The sequence below is a fragment of the Euprymna scolopes genome, chromosome 39 (genome assembly GCF_053919585.1).
Source record: "Euprymna scolopes isolate OS-2025 chromosome 39, ASM5391958v1, whole genome shotgun sequence".
NCBI classification, from domain to species: Eukaryota; Metazoa; Mollusca; class Cephalopoda; order Sepiida; family Sepiolidae; genus Euprymna; species Euprymna scolopes.
In genome coordinates this window covers 34073241-34092352 of record NC_136520.1, presented here as the reverse complement: position 1 = coordinate 34092352, position 19112 = coordinate 34073241, and the positions used below count along the sequence as shown (strand labels likewise).

General features: G+C 30.9%; 1 protein-coding gene across 2 annotated transcripts in view; it reads left to right on the top strand.

Moving 5' to 3' along the window:
• Positions 1 to 19112, top strand: part of LOC145263731 (disintegrin and metalloproteinase domain-containing protein unc-71-like) — a 647136-nt gene that overhangs the window by 607972 nt on the left and 20052 nt on the right. For both annotated transcript variants that reach the window (XM_080120710.1, XM_080120709.1), the window contains 6 exons: positions 1605 to 1676; positions 3467 to 3562; positions 8726 to 8806; positions 11192 to 11306; positions 12405 to 12516; positions 15239 to 15355. In XM_080120710.1, the coding sequence (XP_079976836.1) occupies positions 1605 to 1676; positions 3467 to 3562; positions 8726 to 8806; positions 11192 to 11306; positions 12405 to 12516; positions 15239 to 15355 (593 nt within the window). The remainder of the gene's footprint in view (positions 1 to 1604; positions 1677 to 3466; positions 3563 to 8725; positions 8807 to 11191; positions 11307 to 12404; positions 12517 to 15238; positions 15356 to 19112) is intronic.

The following is a 19112-nucleotide window of genomic DNA, read 5'->3' as shown; positions in this document are numbered from 1 at the left end:
AAAATAAATTGCAAAATACACCTTCTACAAAATAAATTGCAAAATACACCTTCTACAAAATAAATTGCAAAATACACCTTCTACAAAATAAATTGCAAAATACACCTTCTACAAAATAAATTGCAAAATACACCTTCTACAAAATAAATTGCAAAATACACCTTCTACAAAATAAATTGCAAAATACACCTTCTACAAAATAAATTGCAAAATACACCTTCTACAAAATTAATCACAAAATACACCTACAAAATTAATTGCAAAATACACCTTCTACAAAATAAATTGCAAAATACACCGTCTACAAAATAAATCGCAAAATACACCTTCTGCAAAATTAATCGCAAAATGCACCTACAAAATAAATCGCAAAATACACCTTCTGCAAAATGAATTACAAAATACACCTACTATGAAATAAATCATAAAATATACCTTCTACAAAATACTCCTCCTACACAATAAACTATAGAATACACCTTTTACAAAATAAGTGCTTAATACACCTTTTATAAAACATTTCACAAAATACACCTTCTACAAAATACATAAAAAAGTACACCATCTACAAAATAAATCGCAAAATACACCTTCTACAAAATGCATCAAGAGATATACCTTCTATATGCTTTTAAATTCTACAGGTCAAAAATTACATTTGAATGCATTATTATTGTTTGTTATTCTTTTCTTTTCTTTTTCTAATTTTTTGGCTGAAAAAAAAATGGTAGCATTTACTGCATGCCTGAATCTTTTTACTATCTTCAAACCATTGCCCTCTTCTACGCCTTTTGAGAATTACAAATCTAGAGGATAATGTTTTGAAAATTTTTAGATGAGGATTGATAATTTATTTGGATTATTCGGATAACTGTTTTCATCTTGCATATTTTTAGTATATTTCTGGTGATGTACAAAATATACGCATTTATAATTGTACAAAATATACGCATTTAAAATTGTACAAAATATACACATTCAAAATTGTATAAAATATACGCATTCAAAATTGTACAAAATATATGCATCAAAATTGTACAAAATGTACGTATTTAAAATTGTACAAAATATACGCATTTAAAATTGTACAAAATGTATGCATTCAAAATTGTACAAAATATACGCATTTAAAATTGTACAAAGTATACGCATTTAAAATTCATGCTAAAATGTTCTATATGAACCTGTGGCACAATGGATAAAAATGCCAAGTTTAATCAATTTTAAGTAACCATCTTCTGGAGGTTGAAAATTGAATCCTCAATATGTGCAATAGTGCAATAAAATTAGCTGATGGAGCGAGAACAATCTTATCTGTTTATTGAATAAAAATTTAAGTTTTAAATTTTGTATAGATTCACTCCGTTCGACAAGATGCGCCTGAAGATGGTTGGAGGTTACATCGAATGAAAATTTGTTAGAACAACATCTAAAATGAGAACAGTACTTCGAATAATACAAATAATATTATATTGTAATATGGTGACTGAACAAAAAAAAAAAAATCGATAATTTGTGATCTAAGGGACTTAACTCTGTCATAATTTGTAAGGGAGATAACTTATTTAACATTTTTTTTTTTTTTTTTTTTTTTTTTTTTCAAGGTACCATTCCTCCAGAGTTGTGGGAACAAGAAAGTCGAGCGTGGAGAAGAATGTGATTGTGGAACACCTGAGGTCAGTTATATAATACAACAGGCTATATTTTTCCCTTTTTTAATTTAATGTGATAACTTGTCATATCAAGGGAGATAACTTATCTTGAATTATAGAAAATGATCTCTTTAGCCTTGGAAAAATATAAGAAAGTATATTAATGAACAATAAACTGAAAAAATGTCTTCAACAATTTTTATTCACAAATATTAAGATTCTTACTGTCCATTTTAAAATGGAAACGAACACATTATTTATTGAAGGGAAAATATATTTTCCATTGGAAGAATTAAGACAAAGAATGAGACTAAAACTGCAATTTCATTGGCTAGTGTTAGAATTTAATATTTTTTTGAATTCATGAATACAAAAAAATGAGTACTGGTATAGCTTTGGAACCAGACAAAACGGACTTTTTGTTTAGTATCTTCTGGTTGTTTACATAAATGCCCGGAAAATGCTGAAGTGCTTAGCCAATAAGAAGGCTCCAGAAGCAGATGACAAATTTCTTTGTAAATTGATTAAATCTTAAGCAAATGATGGGACATGAATTTATGGTTGAGGAGAACGCAGATACTACACTTTAGTCCTGACCTAAAGGTCAGGTAGCAGTGATGTGCAGAGGTCTAGTACTGCTTAGGGATAACTCTTTGAATGTATGCCCCAAACACTCAAGTATGAATCCTAGTACTGCAAAATGAGAAAGGGAGATAGTTTAAATATGATTTCATGCACCCCCTCCCCTTCCCAGCTTTTGCTCGATTTGAATGCTTGAGACTACTGCCCCTTTGACCTGCACGTTACAGGAAGTACTGATAATTTTTTGGTTTTTGATAAGTTATTTCCGTTGAACCAAAGAAGAGAGAGAGTTATCGCCCTTGAGGATAAAAGCGGTCTGCCATAACAGTTTGAGAGGTAAACTGATGCATCACAGACATTATGCACCCAGAGGTTTCTACCTTAACATGTTTTGTAAGTTGTTGAATAAATCTGTTAAAGGTTATACTTCGTCCTCTGCTAATTTGAGAACCAATATTAAATTGATAAAGTGTATCCACGTTCCAAAAGTAATGCCTCCCATTTTTTAATCCCATCCGAATAAATCTGAAGGGGATTGCAGATTGCATTGTTATGATGACTGAACTTATGCATTCATTGCTTGAAAGTTTCATCTCGCTGTTACAGATATTGACAGTGTTAGACTCTAAGAAAGCAACTCTACCATGGAAATGAGATAGAAACAGAGAAAAGCAATTCCTACCATGGATATGCGTTAGAGGCAGAACAGAAATGCATCATTAAATTTCTCCATGCAGAAAAATTCGAACCAATCAACATTGTCACCTATTAAATGTTTACAAGGCCGATGCAGTTGATGTCAGCACAGTTAGGAGATGGGTTCATCGATTTCAGGGTGGCATCAAAGATGTGAGTGACGAGCACGCTTCAGACTTTTATGGCTGGGGTATCAAAAGAGGCTGACAAAAGTCCATTGAGAATGGTGGTGACAATGTAGAAAAATAAATTCTGGACCTGAAAAACGTTACTTATTTTAATGGTACCATTCCTCTTTTCGTAGCTCTTCAATGTTTTACTTTTTTAGTTTTAAAAAAAAAAAGAGTCTTACTTTTGAGGATAACCTTCGTATTAAACTAATATCTGCTTCTCCACTATTGTACTATCTATTGCAACAAACCTTTCGTTCTTTCTCATTGTTGGTTGTTCTAACCATTCGGTAAACAACGTTGTCTATTGTACCCCTTTATCAAACCGATTTTTGTATCATTGAATGTATTTATTTCTATTTGTAGGAATGTGCCCTTAATGACCCTTGCTGTGACCCACAGACTTGTATGCTCCATCCCTGGGCTTCTTGCAAAGAAGGACAATGCTGCTCAAACTGCAGTGTAAGTCCATCTCCCTCATTTTTCCATTCACTCTTTTCCAATGTAAAAGAAACTAGTCATATCTTTGAAAGCGTTATTTTGTAAGGTTAAATTTGAACATTTTAAAAAAAAAAAAAAAAAACAAGTAATCCTGTATAATTTTTTTATTAAATAAAATTAAAAGAAATTTTTTTTTTTTTTTTTTTTTTTTTTTGAGACTTTTGGTGAAGACTGTTATTTTGCCTTTTTCCCCCTCGTTTTTATAAGTATTTATAAATCATCTTAAGTGTGTGTGATAAAAAAGAAGGTACTAATATTGAAATATTCACTGTTTTTGTTCGGCATTCATTGATAAACAAAACCACGACTGTTTCTGCCAGAACATATTTAAGTGTTAAATTCAAGAATGTTGGCTGTTTTTGAGTTTCGGTTTCTGCAAAACAGACAGATCACTGACGACAACCAAAATAATTGATTAATGATTAGCTTCCTTAATTTTCTTATAATTGAAAATGTAAAGATGTTTTTCAATCAAATTCGTCTTTTTTGTAAGAAATCTTTTTTTAATGAAATATGTTATTATAATGATAATAAAAATAAGCCGCTTGTGCATGGTCCCCCTCTGGTGCTGTATGTGAGATTACGCAACAAAAAATAGTGAATAAATGATGAATGTGAGAAGTGTGAAGGGCCAACATTGCCTTCACATTTTCACCAAGTTTCAGAAAAATCTAATGGATGGGGCAAATGTTAAGGGGTAACAAGTGTCATTCTTTGCAATTTGGGAGCATTTGTGACCCCTTTTGAGCTTTTGGTAATGCTGAATCCCAGTGAAAATGGACAAACGGTGCAGTTTCACACCTTAAGACATGTATATTTAAATTCCACACCTACACACGATGGAAAACCACTATATAGACATAGATATATCAAGTTTTTTAGTAATATGAAAAAAGAGCTTCAAAAAGCGTTATTTTGTAAGGTTAAATTTGAACATTTAAAAAAAACAAAAAAAAAACAAGTAATCCTGTATAATTTTTTTATTAAATAAAATTAAAAGAAATTTTTTTTTTTTTTTTTTTTTTTTTTAGACTTTTGGTGAAGACTGTTATTTTGCCTTTTCCCCCCCTCGTTTTTATAAGTATTTATAAATCATCTTAAGTGTGTGTGATAAAAAAGAAGGTACTAATATTGAAATATTCACTGTTTTTGTTCGGCATTCATTGATAAACAAAACCACGACTGTTTCTGCCAGAACATATTTAAGTGTTAAATTCAAGAATGTTGGCTGTTTTTGAGTTTCGGTTTCTGCAAAACAGACAGATCACTGACGACAACCAAAATAATGGATTAATGATTAGCTTCCTTAATTTTCTTATAATTGAAAATGTAAAGATGTTTTTCAATCAAATTCGTCTTTTTTGTAAGAAATCTTTTTTTAATGAAATATGTTATTATAATAATAATAATAATAAGCCGCTTGGTGCTGCATGTGAGATGACACCACAAAAAATAATGAAGAAATGATGAATGTCAGAAGTATGAAGGGCCAACGTTGCCTTCACATTTTCGCCAAGTTTCAGGAAAATCTAATGGATTGATCAAACGCTATGGGGCAAAAAGTATAATTTTTGGCCATTTTGGGGCATTTTTAACCTCTTTTGAGCCCCTGGGGATGCCAAACCCCAGTGTAAATGGATTAAGAACAATGGGCTCCACATTTTGGCCAAGTTTCAGAAAAATCTAATGAATGGATCAAAAGTCATGGAATAAAATGTGTCATTTTTTACCTCTTTTGAGCCTCTGGGGATGCAACGGGAATTTTTGCAAAAAAATTTTTTACTGTGCACATCTATTTAATGGAATACAATTTGTGGCAAAATTTCAGGAAAATCTAATGGACCATTATCTAGCAATCGTCCGGAATAACGGATGCACAGATGCCACTGAAAACATAGGTCCCTCTCCAATAAATCGAGGGGCCAATATGTTAAGATTTTTTTAATGTAAATTACTTCTTGTTAAAAAAAATACTTACATAGAAGAAAATATATTTTTCTTATATAATATATTTTATATAAAAAACGAAAATTTTGAAAAAGGAAAAACTGATTTAGTTGATTATTTGTTGAAAACAAACCTTAATCAAATATTTTTTGTATTCTTTAGATAATTTGGATTACTATTCTCATATCGGTATTATTCTCAGAACTTTTCGGTCTCTGAGCTTTTTCAAGTGCATCTTGATAATGGTTCTTATTGGTGAATGTTGGAAATAAAGGTCGTTTTTTTTCTGACAAACTATTAGAATTCAAAATGTATGACGTGTTTATAAAATGGAAAGAATATTGAGTCATTTCCATTTTTGTATTAATTTTGGTATCTACCGATTTCATGTAATGTTTCTGAATTTTTTAGATGAGGAGTGATATGTATCATTTTTATTTTAAGGTACTTTATTTTTTTTTTTTAAAAAGTAGATTATTAATAAAATACATTATTATAAATAAATTATTAAAAATTAAACCACTTTGGAAAACAAACAAATTCGAAAAAGAAACTTTAATCAAAAAGACCTTGTTAACATAATTTAAACAAAATGAAATTCACAATATCATTATATAAAAAAAGAGAAAACATTCAGGAAAGTAATCATTATTCAGAAGGGACTTTATTTTGGCTTTCATTTACACTCCGTCTGCTCGACAGAAACCGGAACTCAAAAAGAGTGCATTTTTTAACTTTAACCAAAAATGTCTTTGTTAGCACAATTTTTTTTTAACTTTAACTGATTTAAGGAATGGGGAAATAAATGAGAAATGAATCAGAAAATATTGTGAAAATTAAGCACAGACTTCAAAATCACAAATTTGTTCAAAGAACCAGTAGTGAATGTTATTTTACGTACCGACTCTCCTTTCCTATTCTTTCACAGACATGTGTTTCTATCAGAAGAAATGGTAAGAATCATGGGATGACTGCCAAAATAAGAAATTATACAAAGTTTGGCCAGCTATTGATGAGTGGTCTTTAATACAACTTCCGATATTAGTAGCTTCTTTCCAAGAACTTAAAGGTTGTGGAACTCTCTTCCTGATCCCTGTTTTCTTTCCACTTACAATCTTGGTCTTTTCAAGACTAAGGTCAATAGGCATCTCCTGTCTTTGCAATAGTCAACTTTCATTCTTGTTAACTCTTTACATCAAGTGGCTTCACGCTTTATCTAAAAGTATTTCCATTAAAAAAAAAAAACGGGCTACAGAAAGACAAGCGGTTGTAGTAAACAGACTCCACATGGGACATATACATATTACTCACAATGATTTATTGGAAGGTAAAAGAAAATCTCCAATGTTTAGCTGCAACAAAACCGAAGGAAATACTGCAACTCTAAAAAATCTAAACGACTTCTTTAAAGAAACAAATTCATTCAAAATCTCAGACTTCATCAAAAATGTTGAACTTTTCCAAAAAATTTCATTTCAATTTTTTTTTTCAAAAACGACAAACGGTTATTCTAACTTAATTTTAAACTTAGTTTTTTTTGTTTTTTTTTGTGTCAAAATAATATAAAATAATTATTCTGCCTTAGAATTCCATTTGATAACTTTATTTGACATTAAATAACACAATAGTGGTTGCCATGTCGTAAAACAAACTAAAGCCAATACCTGTTTATTGCTTGCGATGCAAACTTCACATATGATAGACCAGCAGTTCTTAGCCCTTTTAAAGGCATTGAATTCTTGCAATCAGTCTCTTAAACCCTTCATTTCTTTCTGAGTGCAATGTATTCTGGGAATATATATATAATTATCCTGCCTATAGAATTATATTTGACAATTTTATTTGGCATTAAATGATTCATAAATGGTTGATATGCTGTAAAACAAACTAAACGATCCCCCAAATCGATACTAGAAAATAGTGGCTGAAGATCGATCATGTTGAGATTAAATCAGATTACTAATCTGTTACAGCAACAACTGCGGCCAAAAATCAAGGGCACAAGTGTAACTGGTGAAAAAGTATAATTTTATTTTGGTGCATGTGTTCGGCGTAAAACAATTGTACATTCTTCAACGTGAAAACTGAAACCAACACAAATGCACTCATAAATATTTTGAAAGAAGAAACACACCATAAAGTAAAATATCAAAGATTATTTGAATCAGATGAATTTAGAGAACTTACGTGCTTACCTCTTTTTGCCTTGCTAGTGACCCACGAAGACAACATCAGTCTTGCATGCCGGTTGATTTGGAAAAGGCTGGATTCATGCCAGGCGATGTTCAGGATGAAAGTTTTTCCTTTACCCTTCATCTGGAAGCGAGTGGTGTGGGAGGCAAAGTTCACTGTAAAAATCTATACCAGCCGAAATGGAAACTCCTACATTTATTAATATCAAAGAGTAATGTTTTCAAAGAGTAAAAATGGTAAAATTTTATGCTGAAAACAATGGATTCTGTGAATATAAATTATTACCCTATGCATAGAATTATGTTTGACAACTTTATTTGGAGTTGAAAAAATCGTAACTGGTTGATATGCCATAAAACAAACCACCTGCTTTCACAATATCTAGAAAAGAACAAGTTATTCATCTTATCCCAACTCAGCAAAGATGGTGGTAGTAAATCAAATCGGTGAAGAATCAATGCAGTCACGATCTCGAGTGTTGAATAATTCTTAAGAACAAAGATGGCAGCAAAGAATCATTTTCATAATGAGGTCGAAGGTTTCTCATTGGTTGATTGTCCTAACCGTAGTTATAAATAAGATCATCTAAATCATTGGGGTCATACTCTCATTACAAATCAAAAACATTTTAACATATAGAGAATAACTTTGCATTCCTAAAAGAGCTAAAAATACATCAGAAGATCTGAATCAAGAAAAAATAAAGAATCCCAATTGAAGACATTAATTGACCTTAAATAACTCGCAGAGGTTGATAAGTCTAAAAAAAAAAAAAAAAAAAAAAAACTCTTCTACCAGAGTGTTTTTTAAGGATTTTTTTTCTTTTTTCTTTTCTTTTTTTCTTTTTCAAACAACCTACAGCTACAAAGCCAAAATAGAAAATAAATCTTTTTTTATTATTTAAAGGATTTTTTTTTTTTTTTTCAAACAACCCACAGTGACAAAAAAAAAAAAATCATTTTATTTTTAAAAAATTATTTTCAGGTGCAACCATCAAACTATGTCTGTCGCACAAATACCAATGAATGTGATGTACCTGAATATTGTGATGGAGAGACCGGACATGTAAGTAATATCTTTTATTTATTTTTTTTTTATTTGTAGGACTTCTACATTCTTCTTGTTTAATCATCAGCATCGTATGAATCTGAAGATGCTATTGTTGGCATTAGTTTCCCCAATAATTTTCTACTCAGAATTTTTTTCTAGAAAGAGATGAGGTACTTACTGGAAGGATCACATGAAGGTTGCCAGCATCATAAGTGAAAATGAGTCTTATGAGTCAGGTTGTCAGTTCATGTCGTTAACCACTGAATCATCATCACTCCCTATTCTGTCATGTGGAATCAAACTGCTAGGGAGGGGAGGGAGAGAAAGAATCAAAATGGCAGCACCCACAACTTTTATGACTAGTGATCTTGCAAAGTGATGCAAAATCTCACTGTTCATGTGCAGATTAGGTGGGCCTCAACTTCATAAAAGTAGGTCACGTGGAGTATGCAAAAAGACCTGTTGCATGTTGTCACTTTGCTTCTTTTTTTTTTTCTTCATTTTTGTGTTACAGTGGAATGAACTGGATTCGAACCCAGGTTGTCAGTCCGTGTCATTAAACACCTCCAATTCTGTTTACTATAAATTAGAAACTCAAAATTATAGTCTTTCAAACATTAAAAAATAAACAAAAAGGCTTCCTTCAGTCTTTGACAGACTATGGATACCCACCGTATGGGTGTTTGTGCGTGAATTTTTGTGGCAGGAGGTGCGCACTCTCCAATTACATCTCTCCTGAGTTCACCTTGTTAAATAACAATGGCAAGTGAAGTGTATGTGCAAGACGACTGAAAACAAATGCCGAGATAAGCAGAGAGCACATACAGTGCCTAAAATTCCCAAACGGTCACCCATCTGGTACTAACCAGGCTCAACATTGCTTAACTTTGGTGAGAACCAGTGTGTCAACGCAATTATGCCGTATATCTTTCAAACATTAATGGTATAGAATCAGAATAGTTGTGACATTTGTTGATTAATCAGAATACAGAGCTTGTCTATGAATGAATGAAGATATAGATCAGTATCACAAACGTAGGTATTTCCTGACTTCATGGTATCATACACATCTCTGCATTCAATCTGATAGAACAGAGGTTGGCATGGTAGCTCTTGTAAGAATATAAGGTTATTTTATTTTTATTCTGAAAATATCCCTCATCGGAACGAATAATAGATGAAGCTAAAACCGAGTACAAATAACACATTCATTTACAGTTGAAAATCAACAACCTTTAAAACGTTCAACTCCAACTCCTCCTCTTCCAGTGTGTGTGTGGAGGGGACTTGACATAACCGTCTCTCTTTCTATTTTTCTGAGATTTTTTCACCCTTGGCTGGTTCTGGCCTTTTGTAAGTGGTCACTGTTCAGCCACCCAGAGAAGACATTCAGTGAAGATAAGATCCTACTGGTCTCCAGACATTGTTTCTTTCACAAAGCCAATCCCAGCAGTCAAAGTCAAAGATATTTTCAGCCCCTTGCGCCACCCCTCCCTAGTTTGATTAAGCATCCAACAACTGAACAGCTGCCACCCACATGCACTAACGAAACATGCTGTATAGCACATGTTAGCAGAAATGTATTGAATTTATTCCCTACACAGCTGTGACTACTATTGTATTTGTTTTAAAAGCTAGAATGCTACATTGACTTTTTAAGTGAATTGCCATTTTATCTCTTCGTTAAAAGAGTTTGCATTTACTGTTTTCAAATTTTTTTTTTTTCAATTTTAGTTTTGATATAATTAAGATCTAATTGCATTATTCTCTACAGCTGTTTGTAGCTATTTTGTTTTTCAATTAAGGTGACCTTTTCGCAACAATGCCTACGCCTTCTTCATTTATATTACATGTCCATATAATTTTTTTCCCAACATTCACTGTCTCATTTTTTTTTTTTGTTGTTGGAATCCTTTGAGATGAGTAATTTGTATATCTATTTGTTTGTGGACTGTTGTCCTCATTTTCATAGTTGTTGTTTCGTCGCGTTTCAGGCCAACTATTCCTCTGAAGAAGAAGGTCAGAGCAATAGTTGGCCAAAACATGGTAAAACAACCACAACTATGAAGATGAGGATAACAGCCTGCAAGTAAATAAATAAATTCCTCTGTATTATTATTATTATTATTATTATTATTATTATTATTTTATTATTTTTATTATTTTTATTATGATCTTTTTTATTATTATTGTTTATTATTATCGTCTTTTTTTATTATTTTTATGATTATTTTTATTATTATTTTATTTATTTTATTATTATTATTTTATTATTATTTTCATTATTATTACTACTACTACTACTACTACTACTACTACTACTACTACTACTATTATTTGTCAATCTGATCAATTAACAACGTAATCGTTTCATATGTATACTATTCTTTCGCTTTTCAGTGTCCGGCCGATAATAGCATCCGAGATGGAGAATCATGTGCTAATAATACTGGCTACTGTTACAATGGGTATTGCCCTACATCTAGCAAACAATGCCAGACTATCTGGGGGGAAGGTAAGTAAAAACAATTCACTTATCTGGTCTATGAGTAGATGACTCCAAGAAAATTTTCTGTTTGAACTGAGTAAATAGCTAAGGAAGAAGATCCACCAGTAATTTGTTTATTATCAAAAACTAATTAAAGTGATCTTGTATTTGTCTACATGATTCAAGTAGTAGTTATTAAAGGAGAAGATAACTCATGTTTTGCTTAATCAAATAAGTAATGATCACAGGGTAGATAACTCGTGCTTTGTTTATTCAATGATCACAGGAGGAGAGGACTCAGGATTTATTCGTTTGATGCTTCTGCAGTATAATAGTATTTCAAACAAATGCATTTTATGTAAAAACACTATTGTATACTTACAATTAAAAATGAAATTTATCGAATTGTAGAGTTTTATCATGTTTTAATGTGGAAAACTTATAGAAATACAAGGGAGGTAACTGCAATCTATCATTTCGATTTATATCTCTTGCTTTGAATAAAAATCTGCCATTTCAAAATAGAAAATGTTGGACTGTTAGTAGCTGTGATTTAAAAAAAAAAAAAGATCTAATACATCTAGCAGTTCATTTTTTATACTAATTTCGACATGACATGTAAGTAAGCATTTATTTGCTTCCCCACGAAAGCAAATTAACACAAGGTCGTTTTTTAATGGAGGGGGGGGTCAGTTCCCCCCAAAAGGGAGCACTCTGATAGTGTCCAAATAAAATAAATAGCAATTGTCTGATATGAAGGGTTTCCCCCCACATTAACCAAACCTAATTGACTTCAAAATGCCCCAGCCTGGAAAGCCAGGCGTTTGCGTTACCTATGCCAGGTAAGTATGTAATGTTTTCACCTGAAATTTATTTATTCGAAATCCCATTATGCTGCAGAAGAATTTGTTTTTAATTATTTATTTTAAGAAGGAAGTTTGTCTAAACTAAGGAAAAACTAATTACTATTAGTTTTTTCTTGAAAAACTAATTAGTATAATGATTGATACTTGTTTAATGATTCAAGTATTTATACCACAGGAGAAGATAACTCATGTATACTTATTAGTATATCTAATTTTCATCATTTACTAATTATTAATGATTTTTTAATTTTTTATTTAGATGCAACAGGAGGAGATTATAAATGTTTTGACCAATTTAATCCAACTGGAAATTTTAATGGCCATTGTGGCCGTGACAACGTCACTGGACGTTTTGCAAAGTGTCAACCAGAGTAAGTTGATAATATTTTTTTTTATTTTTTTTTTTTTAAAGCTTTTTTAGTATAGTATGCAAATGAGATACTTAAATACACCTCAGGCATTGGGTATCAATGTAATCATGAAATTTAATATGCGATTTATACAATATAACAATGGTGTCACCAGTAGGATACACAAAGACACTGGACGATGCAGACGATGTAAAAACATGGATAAGATTCTTTGAGGCATCGGCCAAAATAAATAAACCTAAAGATAAATTAAGCAAAGAAGAGCAAAATGAAATTACTGACATGTTCCTTGCAAAAGCTGGGTATGAAGCAATCCAGAAAGTTTCAACAATGGCATATCCAAGAAATTTAGAAGAGCAGACCTTTAAAGTAATATCAGCCCAAAGAAAAGGTTAATTATCGCTGAAAAAAACAAAAGTTCTGGAAACAAGGAATTGTTTGTACGATTTGTACACTGATTGAAAGATAGGGCAAGATCTTATGAATTTAAAAAAAACTTGCCACTGGTGAAATGAGCCAAGAAGATGAAATAATAATGTGCAACTCTTTTTTTTTTTTTAACGTAAAATATTGAAAACGTTTTGAAGTGTTCATTTAACACTAGAAACATATGCATGATTTGTGCAGGAATTGGAATTAATGAACAAAAATAATCGAACAATTGAACAAAGTAGATATATACAAAATCTCATACAGATTTTGTGACAAACGGCATGCCAAAGGTAAAAAAATAAATGTCCAACTTTCAGTAAGACTTGCTCAATTTGCAAAAATAAAAATCATGCATGTAAATGCAGTAATCCCCAATTGTAAGGAAGTGCACAATTCATTGTGGAGTTGCCGCGATGCAAAGAAGATTGAGACTATAGGCTTGGTGGTCGTAGTATTGTAATGATGCTGAGGAACGCATAAGAAGGGTTTTTACTCCCACTGCAAGAGCTTAGACACCAGGGTCAAAAAGATTGAGAAGTTAGCACCCCCGAGTAAAGGCATTCTGACCTGTAAAATGTGCCTGGGCAGACTCGTTGACATTACCCAGTAAGGGCGGCTCAGGTGACTAGCAATAAACTAATCCCTTCTCAAAAAGAGAAGGCAAGGCCTGGGAGGGTGGAACACATAAGAAGATTTCTTAAATGTACATAAATCGAAACAGTTAAACAAACTAAGATACATATGTTACCCAAAGAGAGGACACAATAAAGACACGGGTTCATACCAATTGTGCACATATTTAAGATATTGGTTTCTTTTGATCTTAGTAAATTCCTTCTCAGGTTGGTTTGAAGTTATAAAGGTGTGAGAGGTAGGAAAACTATTATTGTAAGAAAAATATTTAGAACAATATTTGCAAGAAATCGTGTTCCTCAGATTCTTATCATGAGCAATGTACCAAAATTCTGAGAAAAGTAGTTAAGGAAAATAGGGTGTATACCATACAAAACACCTCCATAGCACCCTCAGTCAAATGGCATAGCAGAGAGGATTGTTCAACCTGTAAAAATGGGCTTAAATGTATTTTCACCTTTCAATCAGAATATAAAGGCATACATTCCTATTTTACATTCAAGTTGAATATGCATATAGAAAATAAAGCCCATCAAAATTAATGGTCAGACAAATTAGAGCCCAAATAACCATGTGATTTGTCACAAAGGAGAAAGTTTGGTATAAAAGAAATAAGGAGGCAGTAGAATCCCACCACTTGATTATAAAGGTCTGCAGGTGTTGGGAAAAAAAAACTCTACTCTAATAGCTTATTTCTTCGGATGATTTACTTTTGAAATTCCCTCCCTATTATTGGTTTCCTTGACTGTACCAATATGCAAAAATATAAATTTAATATGAAGAAACACCTTGCTAGATAACTTCCTGCTTAGGATTCCCCTGATAAATCTGGCTCCTAATCACAGTAACCTCTTACATCTCAGTTGCAATATGCTCTGTTTGGAGAGAATAAAAGTGAGAAAATTTTTTAAAAATTGATTTAAAATCCCTACAAAAGTCACAACTTTAAGCATGTTCCTTTTCCCAATTTTTAATGGCTGCCTGATAAGCTGATCATTGTTTTTTTTTTGTTTTTGTTTTTTAATTTATTAAATTCTTATCTCTATTAAAAGATTTACCTTTCTGAAATTTTTGAGATGAGGATTAATTAGCCATATCATTTGAATTCATTTGATTGCTGTTCTCATCTTGAGTGTTATTTTCACAACGTTTCCACTAATGTAACCTGCGATCTTCTTCAAATGCATCTCGTTGAACTTCGGAATCTTTTTGTTAAACTCAGAAATCTGCCTAGAATTTTGAACGAAATCCTTTATTTGCAGATGTGGAGTAGTGCACTTGGTAAAACTCAGTTGTAAAGTTACACTCTTCTGGAGGTTGAAGGTTAAAAATACAATTTCTACCCCGTCATGGCTGACGGAATGAGAACATGCTAACTCCATTTAAATTCTATGCAGATCCTCGACTTCAACAGAAAGATCCACAAGTTTGACAAGATACATCTTAAAAAGGTCGGAGGTTATATCACCGAAAACATTGAATGGTAGTTTGAAGAATCCAAATAATATGAATAAAGGATTTAATTAAGAATATAAATGAGAAATGGTCTTATCAAAAATCGGTTCCAATTGAGAAAATTTTTTTTAGTTTTCATTTGATTTTAGGATGGGACCAATTCAAATTGTTCTTTTTATTTTTCATTTGTTTTTGCTTGCAGGAATGTGCAGTGTGGCCTACTGCATTGCGCCGGAGGAGAAAAAAGACCTCTTCATGAGGCGAAGATGGCTTTTTCCAAGACAACTGTCTTCTCAAACAATTTGGAATTTGAATGCAAGTATGTATATTGCTTTTTTATTTACAAACTATTGTATCATTTGCTGCAATATTTCCATATGAATGACTACACTTTTTTCTGGTTATAAAATTTTTGAATGTATTTGACACAAAAAAATATCAAATAAAAAACATGGAAAGTTAAATGTTAAAACTTGCAATAAAAAGAAAAGGATGAATGCCATTGTAAAAATAATAGAAACTCTGAAAAATTTTATCAGTTTATAAATTGTTTGTAAAAAAACACAGTTTTACTATCTGCCTCTTACTGTTTGTTTTGTTTTTATTACACTAAAAACAAATCTTTGTAAAAATTAAACAAATTAATTTTTTTTTTTAAGAAGAAATATTTTTTTTTAAATTATTAGTCAGACCTAAAAATAAAAAAAAAATATTCCCTTGCATTAAGAAAAAAAAATCTTTGTTTACTTTTTAAAATCATAAATGATTCTTTTGTTTTTTATGGTAGCTGTTAGATTTTTGTTTTTATACATGACAAATAATATCTTCTGCTAGTTTTTGTTTTGTTTTTGTTTTATTTTTCACTTTGTATAAACTAAACAAGTTTGGTGGGGGTTTTTTTCAAACTTATGAGAAATATAAAAAAAAATAAAACATAAAAATAAAAAATGTTCTCTAAAGTAGAAAAAAAAAGAAATTGTTTACTTTTTAAAATCATAGTGTTAATTTTTTTAAATAGGAAATATTTATCTCCCCCCCCCCCACAAAAAGTAAATATGTTAACAATTTATTTCCATAAATTTTAGACTTGAAACAAAACTTGTTTATTTTTACAAAGATTTTTAGCAACAAAAAAAAATGTACAAAGATTGTTAAAAAAAAACTGTACAAAGATTGTAATAAAAAAAGAACACATAAAGAATCCTAGGTTACTTAAATAACGTGCTGAAATATTTCACGAATAAATAATTGTCGTGCTTTGTCATGCCTTAATTTGTCGTACATAATTAATAAAAGTCTGACAAACATCTACATACAAAATACATAATAGTAGGTATCCTAAGCCAAAATTTTATTTTAATTTCATCTAAAAAATTTTAATGCAAGTATATTATTATTTTATCTAAAAAATTTTAATGTAAGTATATTATATTATTATATTATATATATCTTTGCAAATTATAAACAATAGTAAGAAAATTATTATATAGCATCCAATTATGACTGTTCAGTTAGTTGCAAATTTGCTGTCTGGAGTAATACTGATCTTGATATAACGTTAACCAACATGTTGTAGCCTCAGTCGCAAAGTAGACAAAGAATAGGAAATAACTTCAACTCCTTTCCTCCAGTTGTAACAACAACATTTATTTCATCATTCTCCCGCCCAGCATGACCTCTCATTACCAGCATGACGTCTCCCATGATCCTTCTCTCTAACGTTCTCTTTTCTTTTTTATCGTCTTTCTTTACCTGTGACATCATTTTACATGCATTTGCATATGTGCGTCCGTAGAAACCCCCAGAAGCTAATTTTCATAGTGTATAATTAAAAATGCACGTTTCAAACAAGTGAAAAATCCTTTTGGGGTGAATGAATAATAATCATAACCCGATAACGATTATTACTAGGGGTGTTCCAAAAGTAATGCCTCCTATTTTTTTTTCCGCCCAAATCCATCAGAGAGGATTGTAGATTTCATTGTTATGATGATTGAACTTATGCATTTATGTTCTGAAAGTTTCATCTCTCTGTTGTAGTTATTGATGGTATGAGACTCTAAGAAAGCAACTCCTATTATGGATGTGTGTCAGAAGTAGAAATGCGTCATCAAATTTCTGGCAATAGTGTATTTGGTAACTATGTAGAAAAATAAATTCTGGAGCACGAAAGATCGCTTGTTTTAATGAAACCATTCTTATTGACTAGTGGTCATTATTCTTTTTGCATGAAAACACAATATTGTGCACATTAAAGATGTTTTACTTTTGGAATGATCCTTGTAGATCAAAGCAGTTTAAACATTGAGCAAAATCACATAGCTAGTTGAAAAAAGAGCAAAAAAATGACATGAAAATACATTATTCATTTCAACAGCTAACACAATGGATCTTCTTAATATGATTCATAGCACATTAGAGATCAAGCTAGATTTTTATTTTAATTATAAACAAAAAAAAAAAAAACTCATCAAATCTGGACTATGTATAAACAGACATGTCATGAATGTGTGTCAGAAGCAGAGATGCATCATTCGAATTCCTGGCAAAAGTGCATTGAGAATAGTGGTGACTATGTAGAAAAATAAATTTTGGAGCACAAATGTTTTAATGGTACCATTCTTGTCTTCATAGCTCTTTAATTTTTTGAGTTTTAAAAATAGGAGGTTTTACTTTTGGAATGACCCTCATAGAAATGGAAATGTAACTTCATATTAACAGTTAATATATTGGATCTTAATATGATTCATAGCAGGATAGAGATCATACTTTTTTTCTTTTAATTATGAATAAAAAAAAACTTATTAAATGTAAAAACAAATAAATATGATGGCAAAAATTCAATTCGCTAAATGTTTCAATTTTTTGTACAACTTAAAATCGTGTATTAAGCCCACCATATTGATGCGTATCTATTTTTAAGATCTGTATATGCATATGCAATGTTATGTAAACCAAATTTGAAAACAAATCACCTGTCACTAAAATAGTAGCTTCACTTGAAGAAGCCTGGGGGAAAAAATGATACAAGAAAAAGAATTGTACATTTATAAAAAGAAAGGTTTCCATTTATATACGATCAAAATAATAAACAAGTTTTTGCAGACTGAAATTGAAGAAAATTTTGATGTATTGACCCATTTTGGTGCTTGTTCATTATTAGAATGAAATTCGAAAATCGAAATATTGAATTTCAAGCAAAACTAATGGTGTCTACTTAACTGCCGTGTCGCCATAATAAACATATCCAAATATTACAAACAAATGATATGGTAGAAAATTAATTATTAATGAAAACCGTTTTCGAAGACCATTGGTGAAAAATAAGTTTTACTAAATTGGCATAAAATTTTCAAAGTTTTCACAAAATAATTACCTTTCTTGTTATGATTTGTACTGTCCTATTTATTTATTTTTTTAGCAAAACTCGATGTTTACTAATTGTCTTTGAAAACTGTTTTCATTAATTTTCTACCTTATCGTTTTTCATAATTTTTGAATATGTTCATTACTGCAACATGACAATTAAGTAGATACCATTGGTTTTACTTGAAATTCAATATTTCGATTTTTTTAATTTCACTATTATAACGATGAAGCACCTCCATTTTTGCACACTAGGCTGATTTGTGTCAAATTTAATTGTAACAGACTAATGTAGACGCTATTTCAAATTTATGTGTGAAAGATTAATGAAGATGTTATTTTTAATATAAGATACATTTATTCCAACTGTATGTTTTGTAAGAAAATGCTATTTTAAATTGTTAAGTGATAAGGTAATTGACAGACGAACCCTCTTCTAGAAGTGCAAGGACACATTTAAAAACAAAATCAGTATTCTTATGGACTCTGCAAGAATTTTATTTTGTACACAGTTTTAGTATTTACCTTATTCTTTAATTTAATTATTTAATTTTTATTTCAGATAATGCATTATTCTTTCTAAAAATCTAATTTTTTTTTTCTTTAACTTGAAATAATTTTTCTTCAGGATTACTGGCTTTCTTGGTGACACCGAAGGGTAAAAAATAACAAAAGTTCAATACTTTTTTTTTTGCTTTTAATTTGTAAAC